Source organism: Ciona intestinalis, chromosome 1, assembly GCF_000224145.3.
Source record: "Ciona intestinalis chromosome 1, KH, whole genome shotgun sequence".
Classification (NCBI taxonomy): Eukaryota; Metazoa; Chordata; class Ascidiacea; order Phlebobranchia; family Cionidae; genus Ciona; species Ciona intestinalis.
Window position 1 is genome coordinate 689,399 of NC_020166.2, and position 17,330 is coordinate 706,728.

At 40.9% G+C, this 17,330-nt stretch overlaps 5 protein-coding genes across 11 annotated transcripts in view; 3 read left to right on the top strand and 2 right to left on the bottom strand.

Moving 5' to 3' along the window:
- Positions 1-548: 548 nt before the first annotated feature.
- Positions 549-4,432, top strand: LOC100180211. The gene is made up of 8 exons (XM_018811114.2): positions 549-674; positions 1,557-1,662; positions 2,034-2,206; positions 2,543-2,644; positions 2,809-2,862; positions 2,959-3,173; positions 3,474-3,936; positions 4,057-4,432. The coding sequence occupies exons 1-8, from the start codon at positions 563-565 to the stop codon at positions 4,293-4,295; spliced, it is 1,464 nt and encodes a 487-aa protein (XP_018666659.2). The 5' UTR covers positions 549-562; the 3' UTR covers positions 4,296-4,432.
- A 686-nt stretch (positions 4,433-5,118) lies between these two features.
- Positions 5,119-6,750, top strand: LOC100181739. The gene is made up of 5 exons (XM_002126462.3): positions 5,119-5,330; positions 5,517-5,600; positions 5,808-5,870; positions 6,048-6,335; positions 6,553-6,750. Exons 1-5 carry the CDS (start codon positions 5,154-5,156, stop codon positions 6,730-6,732), a joined length of 792 nt encoding a protein of 263 aa, XP_002126498.1. The 5' UTR covers positions 5,119-5,153; the 3' UTR covers positions 6,733-6,750.
- Positions 6,743-12,583, bottom strand: LOC100175526 (neurotrypsin-like). 2 transcript variants are annotated; one of them, XM_002120657.5, is made up of 17 exons: positions 12,360-12,583; positions 11,980-12,299; positions 11,565-11,719; positions 11,113-11,300; positions 10,755-10,904; positions 10,585-10,701; positions 10,045-10,202; positions 9,886-9,988; positions 9,724-9,828; positions 9,363-9,522; positions 9,133-9,302; positions 8,867-9,072; positions 8,725-8,810; positions 8,427-8,577; positions 7,902-8,034; positions 7,333-7,521; positions 6,743-6,902 (listed from the first exon to the last, which is right to left on the bottom strand). In XM_002120657.5, exons 1-17 carry the CDS (start codon positions 12,442-12,444, stop codon positions 6,772-6,774), a joined length of 2,607 nt encoding a protein of 868 aa, XP_002120693.2. In that variant the 5' UTR covers positions 12,445-12,583; the 3' UTR covers positions 6,743-6,771. The 2 variants fall into 2 exon arrangements, with proteins under 2 accessions (XP_002120693.2, XP_018673362.1); XM_018817817.2 differs by having other exon boundaries at positions 11,980-12,295; positions 12,356-12,583.
- Positions 12,584-12,615: 32 nt separating this feature from the next.
- LOC104266792 lies at positions 12,616-16,399 on the bottom strand. 5 transcript variants are annotated; one of them, XM_026838071.1, is made up of 7 exons: positions 15,960-16,399; positions 15,270-15,450; positions 14,554-14,788; positions 14,101-14,172; positions 13,822-13,923; positions 13,418-13,589; positions 12,616-13,174 (listed from the first exon to the last, which is right to left on the bottom strand). In XM_026838071.1, exons 2-7 carry the CDS (start codon positions 15,440-15,442, stop codon positions 12,927-12,929), a joined length of 1,002 nt encoding a protein of 333 aa, XP_026693872.1. In that variant the 5' UTR covers positions 15,443-15,450; positions 15,960-16,399; the 3' UTR covers positions 12,616-12,926. The 5 variants fall into 5 exon arrangements, with proteins under 5 accessions (XP_026693872.1, XP_026693882.1, XP_018666744.1 ...); XM_026838081.1 differs by lacking the exon at positions 15,960-16,399 and adding an exon at positions 15,579-15,948; XM_018811199.2 differs by lacking the exon at positions 15,960-16,399 and adding an exon at positions 15,547-15,948.
- LOC100179425 (transmembrane and coiled-coil domains protein 1-like) overlaps positions 15,415-17,330 on the top strand; it is a 14,072-nt gene continuing 12,156 nt past the window's right edge. The window contains exon 1 of one of the 2 annotated variants that reach the window (XM_026837763.1): positions 15,415-15,493. In XM_026837763.1, the coding sequence (XP_026693564.1) occupies position 15,493 (1 nt within the window). In that variant the 5' untranslated portion in view covers positions 15,415-15,492. Of the gene's footprint in view, positions 15,494-16,592; positions 16,689-17,330 lie in introns of those variants that run through there. The other variant, XM_002127023.5, reaches the window with a different exon arrangement.

Here is a 17,330-nt window from a genome sequence, read left to right on the forward strand (position 1 = left end):
AGGAAATAGAATCACAATGCGCGTTTTTCCTCCACCCTACTATATACACACGAAACAAAAGTAATTTATTATACATAGAGAACCATATAACATACCCACACGCGTTGTTATATTGTTGCGTATTATGTTTAATACGATCCGAAATATCAATTTCAAGTCAAAACTGAGACACCGAGCCATAGTTATGCCCGGGGCAAATTAACACGATGTCTCTCAAACGTGGATGTAATACAAGTATGATATGCGATATAGTGTTATATTAGAAGCTAATGCGGCGCATGTAATGTTAAACGGTGTATGAATGGGATCACATATAGCGATTGTATAAAGTAACTTTCCTTTCTATATAGGTGAGGTTCTTGTCAGAGGAGTTAGAATTTAGGTCGGATTACTCAACATATGTTTTATTTATCTTTTCGAACACGATAACGAAGGTTACATTAATTAAAACAACAAATAGAAGGAAATTAGCAGCCAAACAACAGTCGTTTAAACGCGGGCTATTTATGTTTGTAACTTATATTTAAACATATTTTCCCCATAGATGCCGCTCAATGGCGCAATGCTAAGTTACGTTACGTTAGGTTTGATGTTGATTGACGTTTGTGTTGGCCGTATAACGCCGTTGGTTGCTCCAACAGAAGGGGAGGCGACTTACCTGCAACCTGTAACTTGTAAGTGGGCTTGTATATATATGGGTGGATATGTACCTGCATATATATATATGGGTGGTTATGTACCTGCATATATATATATGGGTGGTTATGTACCTGCATATATATATATGGGTGGTTATGTACCTGCATATATATATATGGGTGGTTATGTACCTGCATATATATATGGGTGGTTATGTACCTGCATATATATATGGGTGGATATGTACCTGCATATATATATATGGGTGGTTATGTACCTGCATATATATATATGGGTGGTTATGTACCTGCATATATATATGGGTGGTTATGTACCTGCATATATATATGGGTGGTTATGTACCTGCATATATATATATGGGTGGATATGTACCTGCATATATATATATGGGTGGTTATGTACCTGCATATATATATATGGGTGGATATGTACCTGCATATATATATATATGGGTGGATATGTACCTGCATATATATATGGGTGGTTATGTACCTGCATATATATATATGGGTGGATATGTAGTGATGATGAGTAGTTAATATAAATCTTATATAGTAGGTTGGGGTAAGATGGCCCATTCTTGTATTATATTTTATCATCTAGTTTGATAGTGAACAAAGCGAAGTTAAATTTTTAACGGTACCCATCTTACCCCACAGTCCTAAATTTATGCTTTGGTGTCTTAGTATAAAAGTACTTTGCCCAATTCCTATGCCTTATATATTCAATACTCCACTCTGGTGTTTATACCTTATATGGCAATACCTGGCCCGAAGCCCAGCCGGGGGGTTAGTCCGTAGTTGGCCTGTTACCCATGGGGGTTATAATTACCATTCTAATACCAAACTCACTTACGTGTCCGTTAACAACCGTCACTTACGTGCCCATATACTCAGGGTCGTGCAAACGCTTACGTTTACAAGCATCAGCCGGTTGGAAGAATTTTGCGAGTAATGGTTGGCCGAGTAGGTTGTGTGTGAGACATTCAAGGTGCACGTGGAGGTGGGTGGGAGGTGGGGGTAATGTGGGGTTATGTACGTGGGGTGTGGGGGTTATATGGGGTTAGGGTGTAAAGGCCTGTATAAGTGGTTTATTGTGGTAGGGGTGGTCTAATTATAAGTCTGCTGTTATAACGAGAACAAACAAACTACAATATTGGTGTCGTTCGTTGTTCTAAAGTATTGCTGCAAACATGGGACGTTAGCTTATACAACTTACCCACTTAATGTAATTATAAAGTAATTATGACGTATCTAAGTTTAATTGATACAAAATTAACATTGTTACGTGAATGGTTTGTGTGACGTCACACTTAGTAGTGACTTTATGACGCCACTAACTTATAACTCTATCATGACGTCACAAACACACAGGATCACCGCCCCCCTCGGCAAGAAAGTTCGCATCGCATTCAGGGGGTTGCGGTTGCTGGCGGACGACCCCGCCCATTGTGGGGCCGACTATGTTGAGATCATCGACATAAAGTTGAAGAAAACGCAAGCCAGGTTTTGTGGTAACCAAGTTCCCGGTGACATCGTGTCTAAAGGTGGGTTGTATATATGGGTAATGATTAAGTTCTTTCGATAATGTACAGTGTGTATGGGTGGGTTGTTGCCGGAACAGCTTTATCGGTCTGCATTGTTTCCGTGGCCTATAGGAATAGGTGTTCTTGTAGAAAATGTTGTTTGATGTGTATTATATATAGTTCCGTGGGTAAGATTCATACCGTTAGCACATACTATACCATATACTTTATTATCATGTTTTTTTACAGTTAGGGCACGGCTATAATTCTGTAAATATTCTTTTACTTCCAAATGGGACGATACCCCACCTTACTATACACAGCCCACTTTTAATACCCCCCCCCCCCCACCCGCAGGTCGCTCGCTTCGCATCGACTTCCAAGGCCAACAGGGCTGTCATCCAAACAAAGGATTCGCCATCAGCTACACGATGACCACAGCTCGATCGGGTTTTTACTGCAAGTATAGTTTTATCATTTGTACGGGTCGTGGCTTCATCGTGTTATAACGAATGTCGTTTTGCTGTTAATTCCAATTTCTTTATTATGTTAGTTAAATATGAAGTATATTACTGTTTAAAAGTAGAAACCATGTTTCAACATTATCCTTCACTTTGTTCCAGCAACCAAATCGTTCGATCCACCCGCCCCCAGAACTACAACCACTCGTCCCCGGTGTAAGTTTGTTCATGTTATTTACCTTCGTACAGTAACACGACCCAACCCGAAGGTTACGTCCATCCATGTAATATTTACCAAAAGTTGTTTTTCAGTATCCACCGAGTTATCAACGATCGCCAACGACAGCAGCGGCAGCGATGACAAGCACGTTGGCTTATACATCGGGCTGGGGCTTGGATGTCTTGCCATCATTATCATTGGCTTCCTCGTGTGGAAGAGAATCGAGGTTTTAAAGAAGAGGAAACGAAAGGAGAAAGAGTCGACCGTGTCCACGAGGTCTACGGATCAAGACCCCCGTCTGCCACAAGTAAGACCCTAATTTAGAGCTTGTGGATCCTTGATATTTTCGCAGAGTGATTAGATTTACAAATACTTTGGGTTGCAACAGTTTACATGGCAAATCTCGCCGTTGAACCTAAAATTCAGCGCAAAACCAGAATCGCTAACGATCGTTTTAATAACGTACACACATATGCATAAAGGTTTTAATAAACCATATACCGCATTAAGATAATGTGCGAACTCTGGCCTATTTACATATGTATTTGGCGTACACCCAACTACAGAGCCTCACCCACATATACAAATTCTAACCCCTCCCCTACAGAACGAAATCGACCCCTTTGAACGCATCGCCTCCGTATGCTCCCATGTCCCCCCATCCATCGTGGACAACTTTAGTATCCCTGATTCCAACTACATCAACTGCCAACCACCCCCTCTACCTAAATCCAACAATCCCAACTACAGGAACACGTCTTACCCGCCAAGCGAGGCCAGCATGTTCGACCGCCGTTCAATCGGGGTTAGGAGTTCGCGCAGTAGAACGAGTGACGTCTTCAGTCAATCACAATGCTCAGAACTTCCAAGGAGCCCTAGTAGATGCGGTCCCCCGCCCCTCCCTGAGCGCCGAGGCTTCCAACCACGGATGGAGATGTTACACGAGCATGACGAGAGTGGAGATCATCTTATGAGGACGAGGACGCGAAGTTTAATACGTGATGAACAATCACAAAGGATTATTGTACCGGATGTGACGTCACCACAGTTAGAAAGGACGACGTCACGAAGTAAGTTTTGTTTAAATATAAGTTGTATTGGCACTTATATTTATCGCACGGTTTGAAAGCCACGCTGTTAAGGTTTTGTTATAAAACTAACGTCATAATCAAATTGTGATATCATAACAGGGGAATTTGATCGACGTGCGTCACTTCCTTCCCGCCGCCACGTGAGGGAAAGGTCGTCAGATTTTAACCGGGAGATGTCGCGCGTGACCACCGATGGTTCGTTCAAGAGACTTTCAGACAATCCTTCATCGCGTCGATCGCGGCGTGCAACAATAGAACCGAGGAACAATCATCATTATCGACGTCATAGACGCCTCCCGCGCTCGCATTCGAACGACGCTTTTAAAGCGGGAATGTAAAAAATAGAAACAACGCGCGCTTTGTATATTACGCTACAAATGAGTCATAGTACATCATACGTCATAGTAAGTTTATTTACGTCATAGTAAGTTTATTTATTCCAAATTGTGAAACAAAAAGTTCAAAATCGACGAATAAAATATTTTGACCTTGGTTCCCTTTAAGTATTGAACACGTGGTTTGTGGATGTTGCATTCATGTTGTAGATTCATTAGTGTAAGGTTGTGTGGTTGAGGTGGTGTGTTGGTTGTTTGTTATGTATTAATATAAGGTTTGTTTATTTTAATAATTTGCTCCTAAACGCGGGTGCATGAACCTCTATATAGAAGCAAACGTTATAATAATAGATATAAAGTACAAGGGGATATATTACTTATACTTATTGTATGTTATACTTGTTGAGAAGATACTTCAACGTTGCGAGTTTAGTTATATATGTTGTTGTTATGAAATAAGGTCGCTATGCATAGTGACCAATATGTGGGTTAGGTGTATATCTACACACATATACTCTTTGTTTGGTATATATAGTGGGGTAGGGGAAGATGGGACACCTGTTCATCCTATTTTCTCGTCCAAGTTCGTAGTAAACAAATAACATTTAAAGATCATTTAAAATCAGACCGTATTCTCACGACTTACATGGACTGCTGTTATTTGTTTAAAACACGATTCGGATATTTGGATATTATGTGCTAAACGTGTCTTATCTTACCCCACAGTACTATATGTATTTATGATGTTAAGAAACGTTGGTATCGTAATTTATTGCTTTAGGATATTTAGAATATTAATTTAAAATGATGTTTATTCTACAGTTACTACTTCAGTTTATTTATTTCCTTTTACGTTCCATCATGAAAGTTATCGTGGCTGGTTTGTACAAGACAGGGACGAAGTCGATGAAAGACGCGTTAGAGGTGCTTGATTATGACGTATGGGATGTAGCGGAACAACTTAATCACGTGGGTGGGGTGGAACAATGGGAGGCATTGATGACGTATAATGGGGATGCGACGCCAATGCTCAAAGAGGTTTGGGACTTTATAATATGTACGAATGTTCTGTTTCATACACCTCGTGCCCGCTTACGAGTTACCACGTATATAACTTTGTGGGTAATTGTTTTTCTGTATGGCTGATAATGTGTACAATCCTATAAATGACCACTGGGTTTAACCATGTGCCAAACAACTCTATACAATACATTCCCCCAACAGATGTTGTCAAACTGTGAGGCGGTCACTGACGGGCCTGCCGCTGTGCTGGCTGTCGAAATCTACAAAGCTTTCCCTACGTGCAAGGTAAATAGTTCCCTATCTTTCTATGTTCATCCGCGTATTCAACGACATGTGTAAACTTAGTATGTCCGCTAAGTATGGCGCCGTAGGAAAATTTATCTTTACAAGATTTTTCTTCAACAATAAGTATTTCAACATATCAGTCTATAACCATTGTATTATAACCAGCACTGTATTGTTTGGTTAACATTTATATTTACCTCCATTCAGGTGATCTTGTGTGTGAGGGATAATGAGGATGTTTGGTTTGAAAGCTACAAACGTAACCGAGATGTAAGTAACGTTTTGTGTGTAATGTTGATGTGTAACTTGGGAAAATGCTTGGTGTGTATATAGAAGACACAGTATAATGTCTATATATGATATGTACGCTTTGTTGGACCCATATTCTGAATATATAACTATGGTATAACCCCACCTTTTACCATATATGATACGACACCCTCGCAGACATTGAACAACAACTTCCTCCTTCGCTTGATGAGATATATCTCTCCAACTGTAAGCAGAAGGTTTGAGATCATGAGGTTGGCTAATGACGTCATATCCTCTGGAAGGTTCGTCAACCCATTGTCAAGCATTATGACGTATGACATCAGTCCATTGTTATGTAAGCGTGCTTACAATGCCCATATTGCATACGTCACACAGCAAGTACCCCAATCGAACCTGCTAACTTTCAACGTCAAGCAAGGTTGGGAACCTCTTTGTAATTTCCTCGGGAAAGAGGAACCACAGGTGATTACATCATATATTACGTCATAATTTACACCATAGACTACGCCATAATTTACACCATAGACTACGTCATAAATACGTTATATTTACGCTTTAATACCTATTTATAACGTCATATAATGCATAATTTGTATGTAATATGCCGTAATTTTTATTTGCAGCCATGGCTACGCCATGGTTACGTCATAGTTACGTCACTAAACCAAATTATTCAAAGGTTGAGTTTCCGCATACGAACCGCAACGCAGGCAACGCTACAACGTCCGGTGTTTACCGACACGCGATGTTTAGCTCGGTTAAGTCGGTACGGAACCGCGTGGCTATGGAAGTAACAATGGCTGTTTGTGTCGCATTCGCTGTTGTCGTTCCTATGTTCTTTGTGTATCTTTTGAAATAAACAGCCATTGTTGACGTACATATGTTTATTATGACGTGATTAAGTGAATGTTATTCCAGTATTCCTTGTGATCCAACCAACGTAGTTTGCAACGTTAGTATAAACACCTGGTGACCTGGGTTGGGCGCAACCGTTGCCCCAACTAACCACACCCCACACGTAGTATAAACCTATAAAGGCAGATAGATTAAAAAAATGTTTAACTGAAAGAAGGAAATGTAAAGACGTTAGTTGAACAACATTATTGTCTGTGCCGGCCACCACATTTCTTGACTCAGATATAAATCAAAGTTAAGCAGCCCCTAATCTTATAGTAGAGTGGGGTAAAATAGGGAGTGTTTTCATTCTCTTTGCTCGTTCGATCTGGTTGTAAACATAGAAAAATTACATAACTGTATAGCTAATCTTATGACTGTAAAAAAGCATAAAAAATATGAGATTTTATGTGCCAGCGTGGACCAGCAGCGCCAACTGTGGTATATCATTGTTACCAAGTATTTCGCCCAACCTCCCCCCAAACCTTAACGTTCAGTTTATATTACCAAGCATACAGTTAGTAACTTAGCCCACAGAATTACCAACTCCCCCAACCGAACCTACCATCGTTTGCTTGGCACAGGAGCGGGCCACCCGAATCCCCTTGACACGTATCCACCCCTCCTCTTATATAACCGGCACAAAACATGTTAGTGGACAATCTTGTGCCGTACACACTTTGTGCAAGGCAGTCCCTTCTACTTATCAATGGGATGGTCGCTTCTTTCAACAACCTCGTGTAAGGTGTGGCGCCTGTGTATCAGAGAATGTTAATTTACCGACTCTGTAAAATATTCGTTTTAATTATGGTTACTATATACTTAATTATGACGGGGCAGTGGCAGTCGTTATAACACAGGTGTTCTGTTTCATACACCTCGGGCCAGCATACAAGTTACCACGTATGTAACTTATTTATCCTCGCATGACGGGGCAACAACAGTCGTTATAACACAGGTGTTCTGTTTCATACACCTCGTGCCCGCTTACAAGTTACCACGTATGTAACTTATTTATCCTGGCATGGCGGGGCAACGACAGTCGTTATAACACAGGTGTTCTGTTTCATACACCTGACAATTTAGACAACCCATTACCACTGATTGTTTCATACACAACCCCCAAACACTTACTCTCAAATGACGTTTGTCCCCAACCAACTATATGACATTTTGTTCCACCAGGAAACTGGTTCAACGACGTTGGTAGACAAGCTAGTTTCACAACTTCGTTGAGTCGAGCACATCTGCCGTTATGACGTTTCAACTGGAGGTATGATGTGTGTTAGTGGTGTGTTGGTTTAACCTAACGTATACGCTGTTAACCAACACTGTTTCGTTGTTTTAATTTGATCTTTGCTATCGTATTCGAAAGTATGGTAAGGTCGGGGAAGATGGGACACCTTTATCACATAATATATAAATAACCAGATCGTTGTTTTAAACAATTAACAACGGTCTATGGAAGTCGTGAGAATACGGTTTCATAATTCGTTGAATGTTCTTTGTTTATTACCAAATGAGACGAGAAAATAGATTAAAAATTGTCCCATCTTCCCCCAATCTACTACATATTATGCTCAAGAAGTATTCATGTCTGATTATTTAGTAAATAGTTTTAACCCAAGCGTTTAAACAAATTTATAATATGCCATCCACCTCAATCAAAGCAATGTCGTTGTCGTTTGTGTTTGTGTTGAAATTATGTTTAATTATTCTTTCAATTTTGAAATCCTGTTCTGTGCCATCTACGACCGTTGATTGGTGGTCACCCAAGCGTATCCAGTAGTTACTGACGTCATACTGCTGTCTGTTTGTAAACAATGGTTATTATAACTGAGTTATTGTCGTTCCCTTGTTACGTAACAGTTTGTATAAACCATTAAGGTAAAGTTAATGATGGTATTAACCTTATACTACCACAGAAACAACAACAATTAAATCATCACAAACTCACGAGAAGCAGTGAGCCGCCGTCAACACCCAACAACTGTCAATCAAAGTCCCTCCACATTTGAATTGCCAAGGTAACCAAATTGCTACCTGTGTGACGTATGCATGGTTATGACGTATGCGAGGGTATGACGTATATGACGTACCTGCCATGGCCATTCATTGGGTTGAGCAAAGTTGCCACCCACTATACGCGGTATGGCGTGGTTTTCGGTGGATGGCTTCACGCCACATCTTGGTGGCGTGGCTGTTGTACGTCGTGGCGTCGCTGTTGTTGTTATTCTTTGTGCTGTAGTTGTTCCACGTGTAGTTGTTGTTGTTGGCGTCGTTGTAGGAATAGCAACGTCACCAACTATAAACGGATAATGACATCGTGGTGATGACAATATGACGTAACGATGACGTCACTTACATATACAAACCACCCCAGCTTCATGGTCCATTGGGCAATCTTTTACCCCCCACCCACTATGACGACATTCATCTATAGTGACCTCATCACCCCTGCATGTGACGTCACTAAGCATATACGCGCGATGACTTCGTTGAAAGAATTGACCACTTAGCGCCATCAATGCACCTCTGTTGAGTATTACGACGTCACAATCACTATACAATCACAGTATTACTCAATATTTCAACCTGAATCCCAATTGTCTACACGCGACGTTCGCTTCATTCATCGACCACCCGATGTCGCACACGAGCCCAAAGTCCTCCCCAGCCCGCTTGACCTCCAGATGACCCTCATATGAGGAAACCCCCGATGCCAGACGGATGGTAAATCCTCCTCCTACGTCACCTGTCAATCAAACCATCAAACCCGCTTAATACACCACCTGTCAATCAAACCATCAAACCCGCCCAATACACAACCTGTCAATCAAACCATTCCTCCCGCCCAATCACCTGTCAATCAAACCATCATTTCCGCTCAATACACCACCTATCAATCAAACCATCAATCCCACCCAATACACCACCTGTCAATCAAAGCACTTACTGCAGTTTCTTTCATCCGACCCGTCCCTACATTGAACCTCTCCATCACATTGTTGGGATGCTGGTATACACGACCATGACGTAACACATCGAAACCCAGGACACCCTGTATGTTACGTCATCAGATTATTACGTCATCAGTATGTGACGTCACGATACTCACTCCTAGGCGTCTTAAGTTCATAATGATCCCAGTTCCCTTCTCTCGGGCGCACCAAGCGAGCGTTTCTACTCGAATGCGTTGTGAGGTCACACTCCTTTGTATCCTACTTGTGACGTAACACTTAGATATGGTTACCCATAAAGTATATCATGACGTCACCTTATGATAATCGAACGACACGCAGTCAAATCGTTTTTCTTCTCTACATTTCTTCGCACAAGTATATGGAGTAACATGGCGCCAACCCGAGTTGTAGTCACCAGCGGTTAATTGGAGCTTGGCGTTTCGTAGCCATGTAAACTGACGCAGGTATTGCACTGGAACAACATAGTATAAAAGTCAGGACGCTTGTCTTTACAGAAGAGCACGTGGGGTTCCAGGCTCGTCACTGCTATTGTGGGCGTATGTGTTCTTGACACTTAACAACAATTGCTCCAACCCAGTGGTCACTTATGGGTTGTCCAAACTAACAGCCATGCAGAAAAACAATCACCCACAAAGTTACATACGTGGTAACTCGTAAGCGGGCACAAGGTGTATGAAACAGATTACCAGTGTTATAACGACTGTCGTTGCTTCGCCATGTGAGGATAAATAAGTTACATACGTGGTAACTTGTAAGCGGGCACGAGGTGTATTAAACAGAACACCGTGTTATAACGACTGTCGTTGCCCCGCCATGCGCCCAACCATACTTACCACACCCAATCTCATCCGTCCCGTTCACACAATCTCTGTCTCCATCGCAAACAAAGCTTCGACTAACACACCCCCCTCCCCCGGCCCCACACCAGAACTTATCCACGTCACAAACACCTGGGAATATAACATTATGACGTCACACATCACACCACTATGACGTCACAAACCAGTTGTTCCACAGTTCTCTTCATCGCTACCCCAAGGACAATCACTCGTCCCATCGCATACGTGTTGTGACGTAACACACGTCTTACGATTCGCGCATCGTGTTTCGGAACTCGAGCACGTGACGTCATCTTCAAGGATCGTTTGTTTTCCTGTGAGGGTGAATAGATGTAAGTTGCCCTCGGGGTTGGCTTAAGTTAGGGTAAGATGAAATTTTTATTTACTTTATCGTCACATTAGGGCGTATCCCAACGACACTAAAAGGGGTTTGTAAAAACAATTGATCGGGAAATATGGGGTATTATGTGCCAACGATATCCATCTTACCCCACAATAATATACACATGTTCACATACTCACCCTGGCAAACAACCCCAGCGAATCTTTCCCCCTCACAACCCTCTCCGTCACGCATGGCTTCACCGTCACACTCGGTTAACTTCGCCTCACCGCCCGTACACCGTATGTTTCGTAACATCGGTGATAACCTTTTCCCAACAACTGACAACTTTGCTTTGCGAAGCCGAAGATGTTTCTTTGCTCCTTTCCTGTGTGACGTCACAACATATTAACATGACGTCACACAACATTGTTTTGACGAAACATATAATTTTCTCCCAATTGCAAAAACTATGTTGGGATTAGCAGACACCCTTTTTTTGACACTTTAAGTAGTTTTTACCCATAACGTGTTTTAACAACGGTTGTTTCGCTGCTAATTACATTCTCTTTGTTGTTTTAATTAATTTAATCTTCGTTATCATATATTTAAACAGATAGATTACAAAGCAAACACAAACAATGTGACTTACTTATACTTGAGGTATTTACACACGACGTTAGCATCCATCTTACCCCACCCCGCCCCACACACGTTCCCCCACCGACCCTCCTCCCTGTTAAATACTTGAACACCACCCTTGTAACAACCACCCCTCTTATTCCGACAATCAATGCGAACATCGCCCTGCAATAAATATCAAATGTAAACAACCAGATGTGAACAACCGTGTTATAACCAGATACATACGAATACCTAAGTTGCATACAAACATTTCGTTTCAAACTCAAAAGTACATTTTGAAAACTACGGTCCATTATGACGTAATGATGACGTATTAAACTATGACCTAATTGTAACGTATTTCCACGTAATGGTGACGTAACACACACAGAGTGCCAACTATTTATGACGTCACAGTGGTTTGTTCCACTTCAATTGTTTACCGTAAAGCTTCCTTTGCCCCGCCATGGTAGGTTCATTGTTATGTCATCATTGGTCGCTGTGGACGCGGCAGTTGTTGTTGTTGTTGTTGCGGGGGTTGCGGGGGTGGTAGGGGCAACAGGGGTTGTTGGGGTGGGTCCACCTATGCTCCATAGAAAGGAATTCCCCGTATGTGAGAAACTGAAAGAAGTATCTTCACCGAAGAACAAAGAAAATATATCATCTACTGTTGATCGACTGCCGCTTGTTGGCGGACCCCTCCCCACATTTGGCGGTCGCCTTCCTCGACCTCCACGTCTATTCTCACGGTTTCTTTGTCTGCCTATAATATACGATGACGTATACATATGATGACGTCACACACACATGACGTCACACCTACCTCTTCCTTGCTGCCTCCCTGCATATATGACATCACAAACCAACCACAATAGCAACACAACCATCCATAGTTTCGTAACACCCATGTTTGTGACGCATCTACCTTAAAATGGTCGACCTCGTTTCGCTTGAAATCAAAACCAGAACCCACGATTCTCTTTCTTTGTTGCGTCACTAAGCAGTTCTGCAAACGCTGCAAACGCGATGCGCGCGACTGTGACTTCACACTACGCAGGCAGTGACGTAACCGTTAATGACGTCAGAACATAATTTATTTCACAACACGCATTATATGCGAACATTATGATATTACATTATTAAAATCTTTTAAAACAGATTAAATAGGCGAAAAGTACAGAAAAGGGAGCATAACACCATACATGGGCATTGGTTATTTGGCATTGCCAACATTTCCTGTCAATACAATAGCGCTACCGCTGTGGTATTGTCGAGTGGCATTGACACGTTTGTTTAACATTTTACAATTTACATTGGTATGACCCAGTTTCTATTTTTAGCTTTTTATCTTATCATTTTTCCAAGTTCAAAACAATCGGCTACCACGAAACTACACGATCCTCGGTAACACCACTCGTCGTGGGTGTTTATGACGTAACAAACTATCTGTTTGGTTCCAAAACTTCTGTCCGTCGTTCAGATGTTTGGACATCTTTACCGGGCCCACCGCTTTCCTATGGTCCCACTCGTAACTCGCCTCACTGTACTGTCTATGGTCGTTGGGATAATGACGTAATGAAGTGATGGGGTAGTCGGTGTGTCTCAGTTGAGGGGAAACACCGGGCGTGGGGCGGGGGTCTGTAAAACATAAGTTGAGGGTTTAGGGTTCGTATCTCAGGGTTGGGGGTACAGACTGCCAGTCAAATCTCTGTTATACGCGTCAGTGACAACGTATTTCTATAAGACGCTCGTCCAAGCACTATATATACCAATCAAGTCGCATTAACCTCTAACCGAAGCGTAACAGAGCGATTTGATTGGTTAAATAAGGGGATGGCTGCGTACCAGTGATCTGTATTTGAATACTGTTGGCCAACTTACATTTCCCTTCTTCTCTGATCTTTTCCAATACTCGATGCTGATTGGTGTGACCAGCCATGCGTTTCCTGACGTCAGCCGATATTTTCCGATAATAATTTTCGTTTGGTTTGAATGGCTTTGACACTTGTAGTGGAGGGAGTACCAACCTTCGTTGTGGGGGGTTGGGGGGCGACTGGAAGGTAGGGCGTGTTATGGGTAAAGCTGATGGGACGCGTTGTCAAAAGGTTTAAAAGTCGCGCATGTAATTAGCACGTTCAGCCTTCTCTTCGTTGTTTTAATTGGTTTGATTTTCGTTACCGTATTCAAAGAAACAAACGAACATTTTATGTTAGCATATTTCAAAGTACTATAATATGACGTAACCAATTCGTTACGTCATGTCTTATATATACGTCACAAATTACAATGACCTCATTTTCGTCATCGTCAGCCTCCCTGACGTCATCAAGGTTGCCTACGTCACTTGCCACGTGTTCTTTTCGTTGCGCCATTTCCGCTTTAGTAAGCTGACATAGAAATATGTTTTACTTTTTTACCTGCAGGAAATCTAGATAGAAAATTTACATACGTGGTAACTGGCAAACGGGCACGGGGTGTATGAAACAGAACACTTGTGTTATAACGACTGTCTTCGCCCCAACATTCAAACAACCACCGACAAAGTCACACACATGGTAACTCACCTTTAAAATACTTTCGGTAAGATCGCCAAGGTCACCAGGGTTGAACGATTTGATTCTTCCATCGCGTTTACCCTGTTTGGTTATGTTTGTTGCTATATAATGTATATTGTATATACAGTGGTGATATGCGTGGTGTATGTTGGGGGTGTCATGACTTACCGTATATGAAAGAGTGGGGGAAGATGGGACACCTTTTCATTCTATTTTCTCGTCCCATTTGGTAGTAAACAAAGAACATTTAAAGAATTATAAAAACGTATCTTCACGACTTCCATAAACCGACGATCTGGATATTTGGATATTATGTGCTAAAGATGTCCCATCTTCCCCACAGTACTATGTTACAGTGCTGGCATATTCATTGCAACAGGTCTATAGCATTTATTCTCAGGCTAATGTTTAGGTATTATACATGCATGTCGTCTTTATCGGGATGAATGAGGTCATAATCACCTGTTCCATCAAAATCTTCGACTTTATTTTCCTTCTTTTTTCGGGGTCGCGGATTCTTTTATATTTCAAGCTTTCAGCTTTGATTTGTTCAATGCTTGCCCCGCCATATCTACCAAGGTTACGAAGTGGTCGATCCTCGAACACGCCCACTTCGTTGACGGCTGTGATGCGACGAAGTAAAGCTACTTGGAAAGCTTTCAGCTCGTCGCTCGCATTCAATACCTTGTTGTTTATCCTGGAACGAAGATATGTATGTAACTTATTTATCCTAACATGGCGGGGCAACAACACTTGTTATAACACAGGTGTTCTATTTCATACACCTCGTGTCCGCTTACGAGTTACCACGTATGTAACTTATTTATCCTCGCATAGTGAGGTAACGACAGTCGTTATAACATGGGTGTTCTGTTTCATACACCTCGTGCCAGCTTATGAGTTACCACGTATGTAACTTATTTATCCTCGCATAGTGAGGTAACGACAGTCGTTATAATACGGATGTTCTGTTTCATACACCTCGTGCCAGCTTATGAGTTACCACGTATGTAACTTATTTATCCTCGCATGGCGGGGCAACGACAGTCGTTATAACACGAATGTTCTGTTTCAAACACCTTGTGCCAGCTACAAGTTACCACGTATGTGACTTTGTTGGTTTAATGTATTTCTGACAATTTCGACAACCCATTAGTGACCACTGAAACCAAACTTACTTTTTCATTCTGTTTGTTTCAACCACTCGGTCACTTTCAAGTTGTTTCTTCAAGAAATTTAATTTTTTGTTTTCAATATCGTTGACCACGGTTGTAAATCTCCTCCGTTTCGTGTTCTGTTTATAGATGCTCGCCACCCGTCCACCCATTGACATTGACAAGCCATCCGCCATCTTGGATCCTAAACACAACGTTGGCAGCTACAGTCAACTATAGATATATAAGTAATATACACCAAGTGTTAATAATTTAAACCTAAAAACTAATATTAATTCACCTTTGTTTGTTTAAAGATGTTGCTATTATTACGTCACAATCGTATATAGTAGAACCCTCAATGTCTTCGTCCCAATTCTTAAACACGAAATATTTGTAATTTTAGCTTAAAATTTCATTCTTATACTGAAATATTGACCCTGCACGTATATTTGTTCAACTCTTGGTAACACAACTGAACCTTAAACACAAAGCTTATGGTTTCGGTTGAAACAAACAACAAATACACACAGTATGTTTACCAACCACCCATGTATATATTTACCCTCATACAAATATAAACCTAACATGACCTCCTCAATATAAAGTTACATGATACCCATTATAACAATACCCATTAGTGACGTCACATTCGATACCATTGTTAGGTAACACAATATGTTTGATCCTCCATCCCCCCACAATTAAACTCACCGATGTCAACTCTTAATTCGCGACCTTCGCGTTTATTATGACGCCACAATAACACCTATGTTACACAACAACAAACAATGTAACACGAAACGATATTTGTGGGAATGGCGCCGATTAAATATAGATGGACGATTCTCGTAAATTAGGCTGGATGACGTCATATGATTTGTGACGTCATGGAATGTGTGACGTCATAGGATGCGCGACGTCACTTCAAGACTTATATATTCCTATTGTCGGTTGGGGGCATTGAAAATAGTTAACTTTATTAAATATTTGCAACCCAGTGCTGACAATCGAAGGCAACACATCGATACACGGGGTTTACATCCCTTGGTTATGAGATTTCTAAATCTCTGTGTGTATTCTCTATATTTAACTATATAGGCCGTTGGGGTTTTCATTCTCTTTTATCGTCCTATTTTGCATTATAGAAATATATAACCGTATCCTCACGACTCTAAAAGAGCGTTGTTAGTTGTTAAAAACGTGATAAATATTTAACACGATTGGGAAATATGGGATATTAAATGCTAACGGTGTTCCATCCTACCCCACGGTATTACATTAGTAAATAACAGCGCCCCCTCTGTAAGATTAATCGGGGACAAAAAAGTTGACATAAGTTTACAAATCGTCAGTGGGTCGCATGTATGTGTATTGTAGGTTGGTCGCAGTTGAAATATATTGTTGTTGTTTTAGCCATGGATGTTAACGATGATAATAATGGTCAGTATTATGTTTATTAAACATTTAGATAAATGTATATGAAGCTAACTGAATTAATATCTTCCTGCTTCTGACTTACGTTGTATAATAAATATTAATGCTTGATTAAATCTGTTTTTAATATACGAGTTTGGTGTAATTTATGTATACGAAACAGACTAAATAGGGATTTAGTATTCTGCTTGCAATATTGCTTGACTGTATATTCAAGGTCACATATTAATACAGTGACATATTAATGATATTATGATTATGCATGTATCTTATGTAGCTTTGTATGTTACAGCATGTTTATAATTGTGAAACGTTTTATTAATAATTTGTTGCATTTATTATAATTATACGCATGTGCTCGCTGTTCAATATCCTTAACTTTTAACCTGTTACCTTTTCTAATTAACTTTCTTCGTAATTCCTAATTGTACATTGATCTAAATCACTTTCTTACAACTTTTGTGCATCCTACTGGTAACTTAACTTGTAAGCGAGTATGAGGTGTATAAATGAATGTAACTTACTTTATCCTCGCGTGGCCGGAAAACGACAGTCGTTATAACACGGGTTTAACACCTCGTGCCAGCTTACGAGTTACCATGTATGTTACTTTGTGGGTGATTATTTTTTTGGATTTTTTTTTCATTT

Excerpts from the sequence above, each read along its gene's own strand:
- LOC100175526 (XM_002120657.5), bottom strand. The coding sequence starts at position 12,444 with ATGGGTGTTACGAAACTATGGATGGTTGTGTTGCTATTGTGGTTGGTT. Across the intron at positions 10,905-11,112 it reads CGCTGGGGTTGTTTGCCAGG|GAAAACAAACGATCCTTGAA; the intron begins GTGAGTATGTGA and ends TCACCCTCACAG. Across the intron at positions 9,829-9,885 it reads TGAACTTAAGACGCCTAGGA|GGTGTCCTGGGTTTCGATGT; the intron begins GTGAGTATCGTG and ends CGTAACATACAG.
- LOC104266792 (XM_026838071.1), bottom strand. The coding sequence starts at position 15,442 with ATGGCGGATGGCTTGTCAATGTCAATGGGTGGACGGGTGGCGAGCATC. Across the intron at positions 14,789-15,269 it reads GAAACAAACAGAATGAAAAA|GATAAACAACAAGGTATTGA; the intron begins GTAAGTTTGGTT and ends TCTTCGTTCCAG. Across the intron at positions 13,924-14,100 it reads TTACCGAAAGTATTTTAAAG|CTTACTAAAGCGGAAATGGC; the intron begins GTGAGTTACCAT and ends TTTCTATGTCAG.
- LOC100181739 (XM_002126462.3), top strand. The coding sequence starts at position 5,154 with ATGAAAGTTATCGTGGCTGGTTTGTACAAGACAGGGACGAAGTCGATG. Across the intron at positions 5,331-5,516 it reads CGACGCCAATGCTCAAAGAG|ATGTTGTCAAACTGTGAGGC; the intron begins GTTTGGGACTTT and ends TTCCCCCAACAG. Across the intron at positions 5,601-5,807 it reads AAGCTTTCCCTACGTGCAAG|GTGATCTTGTGTGTGAGGGA; the intron begins GTAAATAGTTCC and ends ACCTCCATTCAG.
- LOC100180211 (XM_018811114.2), top strand. The coding sequence starts at position 563 with ATGCTAAGTTACGTTACGTTAGGTTTGATGTTGATTGACGTTTGTGTT. Across the intron at positions 2,207-2,542 it reads CGGTGACATCGTGTCTAAAG|GTCGCTCGCTTCGCATCGAC; the intron begins GTGGGTTGTATA and ends CCCCACCCGCAG. Across the intron at positions 3,174-3,473 it reads AAGACCCCCGTCTGCCACAA|AACGAAATCGACCCCTTTGA; the intron begins GTAAGACCCTAA and ends CCTCCCCTACAG.